Below are 19,170 nucleotides of genomic sequence, written 5' to 3' on the forward strand. Positions count from 1 at the left end.
CTTAGCTTTGGTATTTCTATGTTAAAATTAACCACAACTGACTACAACTCTATTAATGGATTTTAGCTCAGGAAAAGCCAAAAACTTACCCAGAAAATGATGACAAAGACTTGACCAGAAGACGATCATCAAGGCTTTCTAACAGTGGAAGCCATGAGATCTTAGATGCAGATTTGGTCTTATCAAATGTGGTTGATAGTGCTCCTTCAGAAGATAGTCTGCTTCTTGCCAAGGAATCAGAAGAAGGTAAGTACCTGTCTGTCCTGTACCAGTTTATTGCTCTTCTGGTAACTAATATGTATAAATTAGGGAAATGGAGTTTATTAAACCTTTAAACAAATAAGAAATCCTCTTAAAATAAAATTCTTCAGTGTGTTAAAGTGATTTCCTGTACATTATTCTTTACTAAGATAGATTTTTCAAATGTTATAGTCAGGTTTCGATATCCCTATGTTAAGAGTTTCACAAAGTTGTTTTAGATACACATTATTGATGTGATTCTTCCACTCTGTAAAACAAACTTAGATTGTATGTCCTATTCTTTATTCTTCTACATTTTCACCCTCAGTGACTCCATTTTTTCCTTTAGTTAGCTCCTCCTTTGTTTTCATCTAGGAATGATGTCAATCCTAAATGTGTATTTACTTAATTTCAGCTTTGGTTTTTAATAATTTAATATACATTATGAAAGTTAATCTTTGTTAGAAAGTACCTGGCTGTCCTCTTGTGTTATTGTGCAACTGTCTATTCCATGATTTTTGTGTAGTTTTTTGACTGGGAAATGTATGGTTGCCAAGCTTCCATTTTTTTCTTTCTTTTAGGTCAGTTAGAGTCTCCTGTCCAGTCTGATAAAAGCTCATCTGAACTAACACACCAATCCTTTGTGGATGGATTGGAGACTGCAGCATTTGATTTGAATTGCAATTCAATGGAAGACAAAGCTGTAGATGTTGAACTATCCTGTCCACTTGCTGAATTGAAAGAGATTTCTTCTGTAACAGGTTCAAATTTAGCCCTAACAAATATAAGACTTGAATATCTATTATTTGTGATGAGTTACTGATAAGAACTTTCTCATGATTACCTTCTAATAGTATATATTTCTTTGCTTTTGCTTTGATTGCTTAATTAAACAAATTCTGCTTAACTTCTAATAATGAATTTTCTCTTTTTGCATAACATATTTAAAAGTTGCTAACACTTTGCACGTGGCGGGGTTTGCTTTCAAATAGTGATTGCAATTAAACAGCTTAATCTATTTTTAAAATTTTGTTTGGGTATGAAACCAAAATATTTCTTTCTCTTTACACCCTTCTTCTTTCCAAATGTTAAAATATATTGGATAAAGCATTTTGAATTATGTCTTTGTGTGAAGAAGGTCAAACAGTTGAAATAGAAAGAAAATGACATCTAGGAATGTCATTTTGCATTTGCATGCATTAAATGTGTGTTCTTTCTCTTTCTCTCTCTCTCTCTCTCCCTCTCCCTCTCTCTCCCCTCTTCCTTTTCTTCTCTCTCCCTCTCCATGTTCTCCTCCATCTATCGCTTTCTCCTTCTCCATCTCCTGCTTTCCCTGGCTTCCTTCAGGTCCCAGCTAAAATCCCACCTTCTGTGGGATATCTCTTAATTTTAGTGCCATCCTGCAGTTGATTATCTCCAGTTTATCCAGTGTGCAGCTCGATTTTGCATGGTTGTTTCATATTGTATTCACTATTAGATTGCAAGCTCCTCAAAGTCAGGAACTCTCTTTTAATTTTCTTTGTATCCTCAGTACTTGGCACAGTGCCCAGCACAGTTTTGTGATTATTCAGTGTGTCTGACTCTTGGTGACCTTGTTTAGGGTTTTGTTAACAAAGATACTGGAGTAGTTTGCCATTTCCTTCTGCAACTTCTTTTACAGATGAGAAACTGAGGCAAACAGTTAAGTTACTTGCCCAGGATCATATAGCTAGTAAGTATCTGAGTCTGGATTTGAAGTCAAGTCTTCCTGACTCCAGGCCAATATTCTGTCCACTGTGCCATACAACAAATTTTGAGCTATTTTAGTGTAGCACCTTTTAAGGGCCTTAGACTTCTTGTACTTAAATACATTCTTTAGGCCTTTATAGTTGCTTAGTAGCTGCTTAATCAGGTTTTTTTTGACTGATTGATTATAGTAGAGAATTTCACAAATGGACCTAGATGCACAGTTTAAAAATAAATTTGATAGAGTTTTTGGTAGATTGTCTACTTTGCTGGTATAGGAAGTACTCAAGTGACCTTTTTGAGATGAACACTAGAAAACAGAGGAAGGCTGTATGCAGTTATGATTCTACAACAGGGGAGTAACAGGTAAAAAAAAGTGAGTAGATATTGAGAGCTGCTTCTAACAACATAGCTATTATACTGTATATTCAGCAAGCCAGTTAAAGCATTTAAAAAAAGCAATGTCAGTCCCATTTTGCATTTATAATACTGTAAGATGTAAGTAATACATATTCCAAGGATTATGAAATTAGGTTATTTAATATAACTTTAATATACTTGTCATTTTTAAACACAAAATAGTGTTTTGTGCCAAATGTAATAGCATTTTGATAGTATTGAATAAGTATATATGAATCAGCTGTTTTTTCCTCCAAAAGTTTAATTTCAAATATTAAGAATAATGTTAACTCCTCAGTAGAATTTTATTTTATATGGATAATGAACGCGAAATTTTTTTAAAAAATACAATTTTTGAAAGCTGTTTTGGTGTAACAAGTTTTAAGGACCTTAGACTTCTTACACTTAATACATTTTTAGGCCTTTTTAGCTGCTGTGTAACTTGCATAAATGTGGTTTCATAACGAAAAGATTGACTTATTCCCATTGTTTATTATGTTGACTCAGAGTGGTACAGTAGATTTGGAATCAAAGGAGGGGTTTGAAACTTGCCTCTGCTGCTCACTCCCATTCTAACATTGGGCATTTTTTTAAACTTTTAGTTAACTTGTAGGACTCAGTTCCCTCAGCTATAAATTGGAGAGGGCTGGATTAGATGTTAAATCAATCAGTAAGCATTTCCTCAGTACATACTATGTTCTAGATACTAAATGAGACTGGGAATACAAACACAAAGGTAAGCCAGTCCCTGGTCCTATGAGGCTTATCTTTTATGGGTACAACATGTTCACACAATATAAATACAGGATACATGCAAAATCAATAAAAGGGTTGAGTGAGGTTAAACAATGTGTCTAACAACTGGGGTAGTCAGAAAAGGACTCTTTAAGAGGTAGCAATTGAGCTAACCTTTGAAAGGGAGCTTCTCCAAGACAGAGCGTAGGAGGTAGAACATGCCAGAAGTGGGGGGCAGCCTGTGCAAAGCATGGGGGCTGGATAGATACTATTTGGTATGGGGGACAGTAACTAAGCCAGTTTTTGTAGAGCATAGGGTATTTAAAGGAGAGTAATGTGTAGTCAGCCTGGAATGATAGACTGGAACCAGATTGTAAAGGGGCCTTAAATGCCCAGCAGAGGAGCTTACCTTTCATCCTAGAGCCCATGGGGGAACCCAAGGAAGTTTTTTGAGCAGAGGGGTGACATGATTTGACTTCTGCTTTTGCAATGTCAATTTGACAGGTATGTGGAGGATGAAGTAGAAAGCAAAGAAGTTGGATGCAAAGAGGCCAAAGTAGTAGGCTATTGCAGTAGTCTGGGTGAGGAAAGCTTAAACTAGGTTGATTGTACCATAAGTGGAGAGGAGATGGACTTGAGAGATATTGTGTTGATCGAATTCCATAAAACTTGGCAACTGATTGGATATAGGTGGTGAGAAAGAAAAGTTGAGAATGACTCCCTAGGTTGTGGGGCCTAAGTAGGAATAGGGAGAAAGGATGAATTTAGGTAGAAAAAGAATGAATTCTGCTTGGACATGGTGCATTTTAACTGCCTTTAGGATATCCAGGTGGAAATGTCCAGTAGTAGATGGTTGGAGAGAGGGACTAGACTTTAGAAGAAAGGAAAGAGCTAGTTCTCTATCTCCTAGTTTCCTTTTGGCTTTGAATCTTTCAAAGCTGTCTTGGGCAGAGATAGATCTTACTGTGAGGGATAGGACTCTTACTTACTTTAGGATTTTATTTTTCTCAGCTAGATGAATGATTTGAGGTTTTCTGTTGTTTGCATCAGAACTTTCTGCTTATCATGTCCAAATAATTAACAGTTGACTACTTATTTGGGCGGAAGTGTTAAAAAGCAGGTGGGCCAATTAACACATTGATTTTTGGCTGTCTCCCCAAGTGATGGATATCTATCTTGTTTTCAGTTCTTTGTTGCTGTAAAAGTGTTGGTGTGAATATTTTGATGTGTATGGGATGGTTTTGTCTCTCTTTATTCTTCTTGGGACATATGCCCAACAGTGAGATGTCAGGTTTGAAGAGTTAGTACATTTTGGTCTTTAAGTGGTACCATTTTAAAAATCATTCTTAAAAGAGGCCTAAAAAGCCAATGAGGAGAAGAATGCTTTAAAAAGCAGAATTAACCAAATGGAAAAGGTGATTCAAAAGCTCACTGAAGAAAGTAGTTCTTTAAAAATTAGAATGGAGCAGATGGAAGCTAATGATTGTATGAGAAACCAAGAAATTATAAAACCAAAACCAAAAGAATGAAAAAATAGAAGACTGTGAAATATCTCATTGGAAAAACAACTGACCTGGAAAATAGATCCAGGAGAAATAATTTAAAAATTTTTGGTCTGCTTGAAAACCGTGATCAAAAAAAGAGCCCAGACATCATCTTCCAAGAAATTATTAAGGAAAACTGCCCTGATATTCTAGAACCAGAGGGTAAAATAGAAATGGAAAGAATTCAGTGGTCACCTCTTAAAATAGATCCCAAAAACTTGTAGGAATATTGTAGTCAAATTCCAGAGTTCCCAGGTCAAGGAGAAAATATTACAAGCAGCCAGAAAGAAACAATTCAAGTATTGTGGAAATACAATCAGGATAACACAGGATTTAGCAGCTTCTACACTTAAGGGATCAGGCTTGGAATACGATATTCCAGAAGTCAAAGGAAATAGGATTAAAACCAAGAATCACCTACCCAGCAAAACTGAATATAATACTTCAAGGGAAAAAATGGAATTTCAATGAAATAGAGGACTTCCAAGCATTCTTATTGAGAAGACCGGAGCTGAATAGAAAATTTGACTTTTGAATACAAGAATCAAAAGAAACATGAAAAGGTAAATAGGAAAGAGAAGCCTTAAGGAACCCATTAAAGTTGAACTGTTTACATTCCAATATGGGGGGGAATATATCTATAGGTGTGTAGGGGTATGTATGTATGTGTATATTATGTATGTGTAGGTATATGTACATGGATGTGCATGTGTATATGCATGTGTGTGTGTATATATGTGTGTATATATGTGTGTGTATATATGTATATGTATATGTATGTGTATATATATATATATATATACACACACACACATAAGCAGAGGGTGAGCTGAATATGAAGGGAGAATACCTAAAAAAATAAAATTTTCTGTTGAATTGAATGTACTAGGAGTAAGAGAAAGGGAAAGAGAGAATGTAGCAAATCATCTCACATAAAAGAGGGATGAAAGAGCTGTTACAATGGAGGAGAAGAGGGGGGAGATGAAAGGAAATAATTAAGCCTTACTCTCATGGGGTTTGGCTTAAGGAGGGAATAACACATACTCAATTGGATATGGAAATCTATTTTACCCTGCAGGAAGGTAAGGGGGAAGGGGATAGGAGAGGGAAGATAGTAGAAGGGACAGCAAACTGGGGAAATACTATTGTGACAGGTCAAGGGAGAGAATGGAATAAATGGAGGGCAGTATAGGACAGGAGGGAATGTGATTAGTCTTTTACAACATAACTATTATGGAAGTGCTTTGCATTGTTATATATGTATGACCTATATGGAATTGCTTGTTTTCTCAATGAGGGTAGGTGGGGAGGGAGAGAATATGGAACTCAAAGCTTTAATAATGAATGTTAAAAATTGTTTTAGCATGCAACTGGAAATTAAGCTGTACAGACAGTGGAGTATAGAAATCTGTTTTACCCTACAGGAAAATAGAGGGGAAGGGGGATGGAAGAAGGGTGGATAATAAAGGGGAGGACAGAGTGGAGGAAGGGATGGATGGGTAGCATGCTGTCCTGGGGAAAGATGGGGAGAAAATTTTGAATTCAAAATCTTGTGGATGTTGAGAACTGAAAAATAAATAAAGTAAAAATAAAAAAAAGTCATTCTTGTCGATGGCAGATGGGTACTGGCAGGAAAGCGCAAGAAAGCATTTCCCTGTATCCTTAGGTGGGTCAGGGCATCAGCAGTGCCTTTTTGTTTTGCTGATGGGCTGTGAAACTAACTCTCTCAATTTAAGATATTATAAAGTGTTAACTGTCATGGGTGCTTATTTTCAGAGGCTGAGCCATACTCAGTTTGTAGTTAGTTTAAAAGAGCCAGTTTTGTTCACAAGTTTTTGCTTTTTGTGGGAAATATTGAATCATTGAGCAACGTTAATTGAGTGCATGCCGAGTGCCCAACACTGCTCTTGGGGAGTGATAGAAAGATATAGATAGCTATCTAGCCATGAAAAAGGTTACTCTCCTGTGTAGAAATGTGTATATTCAAGTGAATACTAAAGAAATGTAAATGTAATATATTTGGGGTGGGTACTAACAACTGAAATCATCATGAAATGCCTCCTGAAGGAGAATGTTTCTTGAAGGAGTCCAGGGGCTCCAAGAATCAGAGGCAAGAAGGGGCACAGCCTAAGGCCTGGAGGCAGGAAATGGAATGTGGTGAAGGGACAATAGGATGTAGGCCCATGTGCCTGCAGTGAAGAGTGTTGAGGCAGGTAGTGAGGACTCAGCCTGGCAATATAGCCTGTTCTTCAAATATCAGACAGCTACATGACATTTACCTGTGTATGTCCAAGGAGCTGGAAACTAAAGTATACTGGTATTTATTTAATAATGCAGTCAAGTAACACTATACCCTCAATTTAAGCATTCCCATGACTCGAGTAATTAGTCATAACACAGTGTCCACTGTCCCTATAATGTGCTGTCCTTACATAGTAGAGGATACTGTTTCTAGAACCAAAAAGAAAGTCTTATGTTCTTCTTACCATATAACACTCTCTTGAGGCATGCTAGGGAGAGGGTTTTACTATAATATTTATTTTTGTTTCTCTATACATTCTTTTCTATTTACTTTTAGTTAGAATTTTTTCCAAGGCAATGTTGTATTTAAACACTAATTTTTACTGGAAAGCAATAGTGTAAAAGACAAATTTTCCCAATGATTCTGCTTTTCCTTGTAATCTTAAAACTTGTTTTTTCAGGGAGCCTTAATCCCAGATTTTTTCTTGTTTTTGTTACTGCTATTTGCTTAGACCAGACAATAAAGGAATAGCCCATCCCCAGAGTTTGTTTATTTTAGCAGTCAATTACTGCTGGCAAGATATAGTGTTAATAAAAGGTTTGTCATGCCTTAAGCAAAATGAAATTATTCTTTTATTCCCTTTCCTTCTTGCATTCCTTCTTTATACTAATTTGTGTGTTCTTTTAGTATTTTATGAATTGGTCTGGCTCTTGTTCTGTGCTTAACACTGAATATGTTTGGAGCCTCTCATTCTCCCTTGTCAGGGTGAACTAAAACAGTTTAAACATTACGAGATTTTTCTCTGCCTTTTAATGTATTTATTGTTGTGGTGTGTATTGGGACTGCTTTATAAATGATATTGAGGTTCTCTGTGATCTTGGGTATCATTCCCAGTTTGAACATTACAAGATTGTTCTTTGGCTTTTAATGTGTTTATTGTTGTGGCGTGTGTTGGGACTGCTTAATATATGGTATTGACAGCAGTTTCTCTGTGACCTTGAGTGTCATTCTCATCCTGTTCAGGGCATTAACAAGTAATACTGAGTCACAGCCCAGAGTTCTGAGAGCCCTGTGGCTCTGCTGTAACTTCTGCTGTGTGTAACTGTTCTTATCCCTAAAACTAATCAATTTGCTACCTGAATATTCCAAACTGATTTTTTTCTTTGGAAAAGCACTTATTTGTTCCACCTTTTCCCAATCATCTTAGGATTTAATTTGGAGTGAAATGCTCTTTAATTGCTAATTTTGTCCTGGGGAGGAAGATGGAAAGGAATTTTTAGGTATTCTTTTCTTAGATTTTGTCTTTTGCCGTGCTATGATAACTATTTAAAGAAAAGCTTTTATCTTTAAATTATAATTTTACTGTTCACATGTGATCTAGTATGAACTTTGAACCATTTAGAAGTAAAAATTATTTAAAAGAAAGATTTAAATGAAGAACTTTTAATTTTAGTGAATTTGATTTTAGAAAGGGAAGTACTGGAATTGCCAGAAACTTAATTGAACCCACTGTTAAAAAAAAAAAAAGGAAATTTTTTCATTTAGGGGAGAGAGTATGTGAGTGAATGAGATAGAGAGAAAGAGAGTATGAAGGGAAGAGGGGCAGCTTGGTGGCATAGTGGATATAGCACTGGGCTGAGAGTCAGGAAGGCCTGAGTTTAAAGCCAGCCTCAGATGTTTACTAACTGTGTGACCCTGGGCAAGTCACTTAACCTCTGTTTGCCTCAGTTTTCTCAGCTGTAAAATGGAAATAATGAAGCTCAAATGAGATATTTGTAAAAAGTGACTAATATAGTGACTTGCACATAGTAGATACTGTATAAATGCTTATCCCTCCCCTCTTCTCAGATTGTTAGTAAAAAGCCAGCTTTGTGTATTCTTTGCCAAGATGATCTGTCTAGTACATTTAACATGTATAGGATGTTTCCTCTTCTTGAAAAGGTTATGTATAAAATAAAGTTCTTACATATTATGAATTATTTCCAGTATTTTGTATTTCTGGTCATAAATTCATAGTCTTACATTTACATTTTTGAAATTTGAGTCATTTTATTCATATGTATTTGGTGAAACATTTTTACTGTTTCTTAATGTTAATTTAGTAATAGCAGGTCATTTCAATTTCATTTTACTTTAATACAGAAACAGTAACTCTCAATAATTTTCTTCCAGAGAAGTGTTCATTGTCTGCATTCTGCCATGTTTCCTAATTCAGCTGAAACAGATTGTTTATTTTTCCTATTTCACATATAGTTCTATAGTCTTAAAAACTCTGTACCAAAATTTAAGTTTTACTTAACTTCCCTTTAGTAGAGATCTTTTTGAAATTTCTTAATTTTCAAACATTTTCTTTTAATCAGTCTACAAAATGCTGCTAAGTCTATCCATCCCACCCTTGAGTGAGTGATGGTAACTGACTAGAACATCATTAAGAAATGAATGTAGGTTCAGTTCTCTTTAATTCTTCCCTTCTTGTAGCCTGCCCCCACCCCCACCTTTTTTCCTCTCTGGCCTCTATTCCTTCATTGCCTGGTTGATACCTGCCCCCCACCCCCTTTCCCCCATGGTTACATCTGGCTGAAGGGCTCCCTCAGAAGTGCAGGCTGATCTGTTGTTTCACAGCTAGTGTTGCACATCAAATGATGTTTTTTGCATGCATGTTCTTTTGTGTTTTGACTATCATGTGCCAGCTAACAAGTGTAGGATAAGCAACAGGGATCTTTGTTTTTATTCTTACAGTAACAAATACTTTTAAGAGAGATGAATTTGTTACTTCAAAAGCTCCTACTGTCGACCTAGACCACAAGTTTAGATGCACCTTCATGGACTGTTTAAAATTCTTCCGCAAAGCTAAACTCCTGCACTATCACATGAAATATTTTCATGGAGTGGAGAAGATGCCAGAATCTGAGGAGAATTCAGTGAAGAGGCACGTCCAAACAAGAAGTTCTTTAGCTTCTGAAAAGTCCAGTCAAGAAGGGCTAACCAGAAAGCGGATCACCTCTAGTTCCTTGCGTAAGTATCTGGGTGTGCCGTGTTGGTTAATGGAGGGTTCCTGTTACCCTTTTTATTTTTGGTGGTAGAAGTGGAAAGTATACGTTGAGATCTTCTGCCTGTTTCTCTTATTGATAACCAGGGCAATGACCACAGTGTTACCACTGTGGCTTCAGTTGAAAGCATTGCCTTCAGAAGCAAGAGGCCAGAGTTCTATTCTGTTCTTCTCTGCTTTCTGTTTGGGTCTCTCTCAGTTAACACATCTGTAAAACGGACATCCTAGCTGACCTACTTGGATGAGACTGAAATCGTGGATAATTTCAAGTTCTGAGAGCTATGGTTTAGATAATTTAGTCAACTAAATTATTTAAATAAATAATTTGAAAAGTGCTGAAGCTTTCTGTGACCTGTGCTTTGCTTCTTTCACCAATATATTAAAATTTGCATTGAGAAATTCCCTGTCTACCTTATATTTAACCGTTCTGCAGGCTGTGTAACTGCTTCCCAGGCTAGCACAGTGCCTAACATACATATGCTTAGTCATTTTGGTGCAATTTTTGTTTGTTGTAAATCCCTCCTGAAGCATTATCTACATGGCACTATGAACTCTGCTGAAAAGAGTGTGTTCTCTGCTTCTGTCATGTTTCAGATGCTACAAGGACCGTTAGGATGAGGAATAATGCAGCAGTGATCTCAGCCCTGTTCTGAGTTCATATATAATTTTACTAAGGTATCCTAGTTGGGCCTTTATTTCACTGGAATTGCTGTAGACAAAATTCTCTGACAATATTGTTTTATTTGAAATGAGCTACCAACTATTCTGAGAATTCTCTGGTCTATACATATATACATACATATAGACATATATGTATATTTACATTTTAGCATAGAGGACTCAATTGTGGTTCCCTGCCAGCCTGTTTGTAAGTTCACAGAACCTTTTGGTTCTGCGACCAAAGTCTAGGCAGTACTCTGGTGTGTGTGTGTGTGGTGTGGATCTTTTGAGCCTGCTGGGACTGCCCTTCTTTAGCTACTTTCCCTTGACCGTACCCTCTTCCTCTTCCTAATACTTTTCTCTTACTTCCTTTCCCTCCTCTAATCTCCATCCTTTGGGTCAGGTCAAATCAACCTCTGTTGCTGGATCTTGTGGTCCTAATAGAATTTCTAAACACCTTATCTTGGACACATAAGCATTTGGAAGTGTTCAGCTTGGTAGCACTTTCTGACTTTTGGGTTTAAAGTTATTGAAATTTGATTAAAGAAGCCTTAGATTTATTTCTGTCTTTTATCATTATTGCAAGCTGATAAATTTGCTTAGAAATAAATACATATTGCTTAGTTTAAAAAAAAAAGATGATTTGTTGAGCAGTGTTGCTCGCTTTTGAAGGGAGTGGCAGCAGCTCATTCCCATTTTATTAGTTGTGTTCAGCAGAGGTAGAGTCGCAGAGTGGTTAGAAGGCTGGCTTTGGGATCAGGAAGAACTGGATTCAGGCAATCCTTTTGAAACATAATGGTTATAAAATTATGTACAAGTCACTTCGCCTCTCCCTCCCCTAGGTAATTCTCTAAGACTGTAAGTGACTAATGATATGCTCGTTTTCACTGGTGGACTGGGAAGGAGTTTTCTTCGTTGATGAATTCACAGGTGTGGAGCCTTCTCCCCCACCTTTTCAAAGCACACATATACTTCATAGAAATACATATTAATGACAAAACACTCCTTACTTTCCCCCAGTCTCTTTTCTTCCCTGGACTTCATTTCCTCTTGCCCAAAATGAAGTGTGCTCTTTATTTTTAAACTTCTTTTTAGCTCATTTCTCTTCCTCCTACTTCAGCCTATGCCAGATCTGAATGTAGATCATCAGTGAATGCATTTCTTGTTGAAGAAAGACAGTGTGGGCTTGCACGTGAGAAGATAGGTGCTCTTAGCCATCTGGCTTTTCCTAATGACTTTCCCATCTTAGATATTGAAGCAAGGTGAATCTAGTAATTTCGCAAAAGTTTAAAGGGGATAGGAGGTAGCGTGTTTTAAGTAAAAGAAGGAAGGCATGAAAAACTTCTAGCCTCATGAATAGATCATTTTTTGGAAAACCATTTTACTTTCACCAGAAAAAAATCAGAAATGAGTAACAAAGGCAGCTCTTTCCCCCTTCTTCTGAATTTCATGCCTTTTGTTCTCTTGGGGTCAGGGAAGAAGGAGGGAAATCAGTCTGGGTCAGGTTAGAGGACCAAGATGGCTTTGCTTCTATGCTGAGGAATCTGGTTCTAGACTTCATTTGCTGGAGGCAATTACAATTACATTTTCCTTAGACTAGGTGGACAAATTAAAAAAAGAAAAGCCCACATGTAATAGCTTTTAAACTCAGAGTGCCATAGATCTGCCCTTGGAAGGGATCTTAAAAGCCATAGAGGCCAACTTCCTCTTTTTAAAGATGAGGAAACTAAGGTCTAAATTAATTGGTACTTGCCCAGGGTCACAGAGGTCATTAATGGCAGAGATAGGATGTGAACTAAAGTCCTCTGATGCCAAAGCCAATACTTTCTCGCCTGCCCAAGAGGCAGTAATACAAAGTTTGCTGAATAAACTGTAAAGGATGATATTGTATCCCACCAGAATATTCGGCCTCCTTTCAGAGAAGCAACAAAGACTGTTCTTTTGGGTGGGGTGGGATGTGGAGAGGGAGTAGGGCTGTGCTGGGAATATTCTAAACCTTAGAAATCACAACCAGATTCTTCTTTCTTTTCTTTGGTTCAGAAAGCTTGACTTTGGAAGAATGAGGTCCCAGAGATCTCCTCGAAGAAGAGAGTTAGTCCGTGCTTGAACTCTGGGCCATGGTTTTTAAGGAGTGATTGTCCTGAGCATCGCTGCTCAGGGGTCCATGAGGAAAAGTCTCACAGTGTAGAGTAGGATAACAAGCAGTAACAACAAAAACCCTGCCTCCTTAGGCCAGCAGACGACTTGTAGTTCCTTTGGGCTGGGAACGCTTAGGGAAACTATTCTTACGGAAAGGAGAAGGTGAAATATCTTGCTACCTTTGCATAGCTTGCTCCCCCCCTTTGGAAAGCACTGTATATTCAAGAAAAGCTTATATATTACAAATCTTCCTCTACCTCTGAAAGAGAGAAAACAAATGAGCCCCTTGTTAGATATTGGAGAGTAGTGATCATAAATTGCCTGACTCCTCCAGAGAAGGCAGGTGAGGAGAGGGGCAGGGTAGGCGTCCTCAAGTAGTTGAATGGATGATGAATGATGAATGGGATGATGAATCAGATGTATTTTGTGTAATCCTAGAGGTTATAGGTGGGTAGGAGTTATAAGGAGATAGAGTTTAGCTTAATATAAGGAAGACTTTTTAACAGTGGAAGGCATTGCTTTGTGGTACAGTATTTCTTCTGTCACTTGAGGTAGCCAGCCTCTGATGGCAGAGGCAGAGCTTTCATAGGTGGTGTTGTAAAAGGAGTTCATTTATTCATTGGTCAACTTTCAGATTCTATGATTCTCTGACAGTAAAAGTACGTGTTTGTTAACTTTGATCTTACATGTTGGTTTTGTAACCTAAATTGCAGTGATTTAGAAAAACAAGTCTTATCAGCTGTGACTATAGAGGATTCTCGTCTTAGACAGAAAAAGCATGTATCACTCTTGACTTCAGAATTGGCTGTACTTTTTTTCTTAATTCAATGTGAAAAGTCCAGAGTGTGGCCTATGACCTGTGTTATTTTGTAGTGTGTACATACGTAAATATATTTCTTTTCCTTTTCAAAGAGATTTCATTTTAGAGATGTGGACTATATTCAGACCAGTGAGGTGTATGTATATTTATAAAATGATTACCCAGTTGGTTTTGTATGTTTCTGAATAGCTGTGGCTATCCCTGGAGTTAGTTAAGCCTTGCCTTTACTGGGTTGTTTCTGTACTATCTTGTGTTACTTTGTTTAAACAAAGGAGAATTATAATTTGAAACTGTTAAAACATTGCATACAGTTCATATCCCATCCCAAGGAAATCTAAAGATCATATAGTTTTTTTCATTATGAAGGAATATGAAACTATTAAATAATACTTGAAATAAGTGGGCCAGGAGCTGGGACTTAGATGCCTTTGTTTTACATGGAGAATTTTGTTGTGAACTCTTTTCTGATGGAACACAGAATGTGTGTTTACCACATTGATCTGTACTTTATTACCAAACACTTCCAGAAAAAAAGTGTTTTAAAACCAAGATGTACTTTATTTTGTTTCCTTGGACACAGGGGGTCAGTTCTGGGGCAACATGCCAAGTAGGGCACGCTAGGCCTCTGGACTTCCCCTGGTTGGGGTACAGCCTGATCTCTCCCATTCCCGCTCAGGTGGAGAACAGAGATCTTTGCAGCCTGGAAGGAAAGGAGAGATCAGCAGCCAAGTGGAAGCAACACCTCCATTCATGTAAGTTCACACCTCATTGGTAGGATAATTACAAATTGGAAGAATCATAGAATCTCAGAGTTGGAAGGGAGGGAAGGGACCTCAGAAGTTGTATAGTCTAGCATACTTATTTTGCAGATGAGGTCCCTCAAGGGGAAATCACTTACCCAGTGAAGGTCACATGGGAAGCTAATGTCAGAAATAAGACTAGAACCTAGATTTCCCAGTTCCTGGCTTTTCATTCTTTTTGCTGCAACGTAGTATCACCTTCAAGTTCATAAGTGTTTTTTTCTTCTCTCTACTGAAGTTTCAGGGCTTCCTGACATGAGATAGATCTATAGGAATTAAAATTTCAGTTTGATCCAGGCAGATGGTTTGACTGAGGAAAAAACCCCTGGAGGTTCTGTATGTTTAAATGACACACTTTTACCTCCTTTTCCTGTCCCCCTCTTCACTCTTTGACTTCCTTCTCAGTCTCCCCTCCACACTCCTAGGTATCCCATGCCCCATGCTGCCAATTAATGCCTTAGATTAGACTATTTCTCTAACTAATTCAGAGTTTTGTTCCTCTTCCTCAGGGGAATGACTTTATCTGATAAATCAAATAGACTCCAAGGTATGAATGACCCAAAATTGCTTAAAGTGTATTTTGTTTTGGCTACTCCAAAGAATGTATTTCTAATGGTAGAATTTCAACCATTGGGATAGGGGCCCTTAGTTGTTCTCTTTTTCCTCCCTCTTTTTTCTTCTTTTTTTGGTGGCATGTATGTAAATACTCATTAAACCTTACAAATAAGATCAGCCCTAAACTGTTCTAATCAAAGTGGGGCCTTTTATCACACCTTCTGGTTCATGCAAAGTTGGTTTCTTATTTGCAGGCTGGAAATTGGATTCATGGTAAAATGACTTTTTCTTTGTAGAGTAATAGCTATAACAAACAGAGAATGCAGTTTGGGATGAGATTCTTCAGTCCATAATCGATTAACCAGAGGGGAGCTGGAATACTTAGAGAATGTGGATCTTCTTACTTTTCATGCCTAGGTGATGGCATAGTAGAAGCACCTTTAATGGGGACTCAAATAACGTTGGTTTTGGGTTCTACTAATAAGTTCTATGACCTTAGGCAAATATTTGCCATCATATAATTCTCATTTCTGTCATCTATAAAATGACAGGTTTGAATTCATTCATTTAAAAAATTTAAAGTTTCAAATTCTCTCCTTCTCTTCAAGCACCTCCCCAATTCATTGAGAAGGCAAGCAATGTGTTACCTATTATACATGTGAAGTCATGCAAAACATATTTCCGTATTAGCCATGTTACAAAAAACCTAAGAAAAACAAAATGAAAGAAGTATGCTTCAGTTTGCACTCAGAGTTTATCAGTTTTCTCTCTGGAGGTAGATAGCATTTTTCATCACAAGTCCTTTAGAATTGTATAGATTTTGTTTTTTCTTTAGTATTGTTTTTGGTTTCATAAGTTAACATGTTAATTTTTACAAGAGTGATTAATTCAGGGCTTTTAAGGTTCAGTTCAGCAGTTTACCATATATTTCTTGATTGCCTGCTATGTTCTAGGCCTGATATTCAGTGCTGGTAGAGAAGCAAAAATAAATATGAAATATTTCCTACCTTCAAGAGGTTTATAATCTAGTAGGATTATACAACACATAATTGTAGAGCAAAGTAGAGTTTAATTGTGTAGAAGTATAAGCCACATGCTGTTTGCATGATGTGAGTAAAGATCATTTCAAATGGGCTGAGGTCAGAGAAAGCTTCATGGAGAAGGTACCATTTGAATTTGGCCGTGGATGTGGGTAGGAATCAGATTCAAATATTTGTGACTTCACAGATGATTCCAGTCTTCCTAAGAGTTAGGTAGAAGAGCTAAAGCAGCACATATTTTATAGCTTTTCTGTTTTAAAATAAATATGAATAATTCATCTGTCTGCTGTAAAGTACTTTATGTGAGCTCTCTTATTTGAGGAGTTGGTTCTTCTGGCAGATGGATGACTTCTTCTTACCAAGGAGAGGTCCCATTTCTAACTAAGCTACTTTGGAAGGTAGGTTTTCTCTTTCAAGCCCTAAAAGTGCTAGTGTTGTAACACCATATCTTTTCAGCCAGACTCAACAATCCTGTTTGTATATGGGGACACCATCATTTCCTGTTAGAATTTGGATGTTTTAATTTCTCAGGGGACTTTATAATGGGAAAGAACATATTGTTTGACACTTGGTAAGTTCATAGAGTTGGTACCCTGGTCCCTTAGCTTGTCATTTATGGCTATTCAGTTGGGCTTCCAAAAATTTTGTTTATAAGTACTAGAGACTTCTAGCTCTCCTTAACTTGAATCAGCGGGTTATAATGGGGAAATAGATCAGCTTTTAAAAATAAATTTTTGAATGAAAACAACATATAGGTTGGGCTTCCAGTTTGATGCCGTATTTCTCTTCCTGTTTGAGGCTTTGGATATTCATCATGATTTTAGCATGTGAATGACCTAGGTTGTATCTCTTCTGGTTTTAAGCAGGGTAAATTTGAAAAACAGCTGATATTTTTTCCAGGTTGCTAAGTGAACTGCATTACTTACTCTTGGAGTTGCTGGTTCATTTTAACTAACTTAATTAAGAACCATTGTGATTCTCAGCTTTCTGAGCATAGGCGTTTTCCCACAACAGGTTCTGAAACACTATCTTTATGTGATAGCCTTGGTCACCACTTAGTAAAGATTGCATATCTTTGCAAGGGGTGTTTGGATTTACAAATATTGTAGACAATCATGGGAAGATTGTGTTTGAAGTATAATAGTTCTCCCGAGACCAGTATTTATTTTTCTGGCTTCTCTCTTCACACTCTGTTTTAAGTTTTTAAGGTTTTTGCTTCATGCTCTAGCATGCCCTTCTGATCTCTTGTATTTCCTGGTGTAGAACAAGAAAACATTTGTAGATTGCGAAGTAGAAAACTGAAATAGCTTCTTCAAGTTTTGGGGTTTTTTTGGTGACAAATGTAGTCATGAAACAAGCCACAGTCTTTTCTGGACGTGGGAGCTTTCATCAGGGGAAAGGTACTTGCCAATAAAATTCAGTTCAGTGACACACACCTTCCAAGCTCTGTAGCTGGAGGTAGAGAGATCTTTGTAGAAAAAATTTTTTCGATAAATCCACTTCTCCATTGTGGAACAAATTTGCAAGTTACTGAGTAGTAAAGTTTTCAGTGTTTGATGATTATAAATGAGCCCCAGTTGCCATAAAATAGTGAATGACCATTGAAAGTAGGGTGCTCAGGGTGTTCTCATGGAAAGAGTTCTGGAGTCAGAGCCCATCTTTGAACCCCAGGTTCTCTCTTGTGGGATTTTGAGTACATATATTACTAATTTTTCTAGATCTCAATTCCTTATTCATAAAATGACCTCTAGGTTCTTTGCCAGCTCAAAATCCTATGATTCTTTTTTTTAATGTTTAAATATTTGATTTGTAAGCCCAAATCCAACCCATTATAAATACATATAGTTAAAACAAATTTCCACATTGACCATTTCCAAAAATATTTGCCTCATTCTGCATCCTGAGACCTTCATCTCTCTTTCAAGAGGTAGATAGCATGTTTCATCATTAGTCTCCGGGAATCCTGTTTAGTCATTATGCTGATAAAGTCAGCACATTATTATTCTATCACATTTATATACTATAGCTTCTTTATTCATTCCCTAATTTGTGGGCACCCGCTCAGATTCTCATTTTTTGGCACCTCAGAAAGAGCTGTAAATATTTTGTATATCCTTAGAGTTTATATTGCTTAGAACTGATCCATCCCTTAATCTGTCCTTCCACAAATTCTCTCTTCTCCCTTTACCACTTTCACTCTTATTTCCCTGTTCAGTAAGATGTATTTTCTTTTCTCTTTTGACCGGTTCAAATGAGGATACGATTCAAGTGTCAGTCATTTCATTTTCCTTCTTTTCCTTCTTTGTTTCATTTATTTATTTGTTTATTCATTAAACTTTTAACATTAATTTTCACAAAATTTTGGGTTCCAAATTTTCTCCCCTTTTGTCCCCTCTCCCCACCCCAAAACACCAAGCATTCTAATTGCCCCTATCACCAATCTGCTCTCTCTTCTGTCATCCCTCTCTGCCTTTGTCTCCATCTTCTCTTTTGTCCTGTAGGGCCAAATAACTTTCTATACCCCTTTACCTGTATTTCTTATTTCCTAGTGGCAAGAACAGTACTCGACAGTTGTTCCTAAAACTTTGAGTTCCAACTTCTCTTCCTCCCTCCCTCCCCACCCCCTCCCTTTGGAAGGCAAGCAATTCAATATAGGCCATATCTGTGTAGTTTTGCAAATGACTTCCATAATAGTCGTGTTGTATAAGACTAACTATATTTCCCTCCATCCTATCCTGTCTCCCATTACTTCTATTCTCTCTTTTGATCCTGTCCCTCCCCATGAGTGTCGACCTCAAATTGCTCCCTCCTCCCCATGCCCTCTCTTCCATCATCCCCCCTACCCTGCTTATCCCCTTATCCCCCACTTTCCTGTATTGTAAGATAGGTTTTCATACCAAAATGAGTGTGCATTTTATTCCTTCCTTTAGTGGAATGTGATGAGAGTAAACTTCATGTTTTTCTCTCACCTCCCCTCTTTTTCCCTCCACTAAAAAGTCTTTTGCTTGCCTCTTTTATGAGAGATAATTTGCCCCATTCCATTTCTCCCTTTCTCCTCTCATATATTTCTCTCTCACTGCTTGATTTCATTTTTTTTAAAGATATGATCCCATCCTATTCAATTCACTCTGTGCACTCTGTCTCTATGAGTGTGTGCGTGTGCATGTGTGTGTGTGTAATCCCACCCAGTACCCAGATACTGAATAGTTTCAGGAGTTACAA

General features: G+C 37.3%; 1 protein-coding gene across 6 annotated transcripts in view; it reads left to right on the forward strand.

Moving 5' to 3' along the window:
* Positions 1–19,170, forward strand: part of PHF20 (PHD finger protein 20) — a 118,742-nt gene that overhangs the window by 48,668 nt on the left and 50,904 nt on the right. For 5 of the 6 annotated variants that reach the window (XM_072631374.1, XM_072631373.1, XM_072631376.1 and 2 more), the window contains exons 8-10: positions 67–246; positions 822–1,001; positions 9,625–9,900. In XM_072631374.1, coding sequence (XP_072487475.1) covers positions 67–246; positions 822–1,001; positions 9,625–9,900 — 636 coding nt within the window. The remainder of the gene's footprint in view (positions 1–66; positions 247–821; positions 1,002–9,624; positions 9,901–19,170) is intronic. The other variant, XM_072631378.1, reaches the window with a different exon arrangement.

Source organism: Notamacropus eugenii, chromosome 1 (assembly GCF_028372415.1).
Source record: "Notamacropus eugenii isolate mMacEug1 chromosome 1, mMacEug1.pri_v2, whole genome shotgun sequence".
Classification (NCBI taxonomy): domain Eukaryota; kingdom Metazoa; phylum Chordata; class Mammalia; order Diprotodontia; family Macropodidae; genus Notamacropus; species Notamacropus eugenii.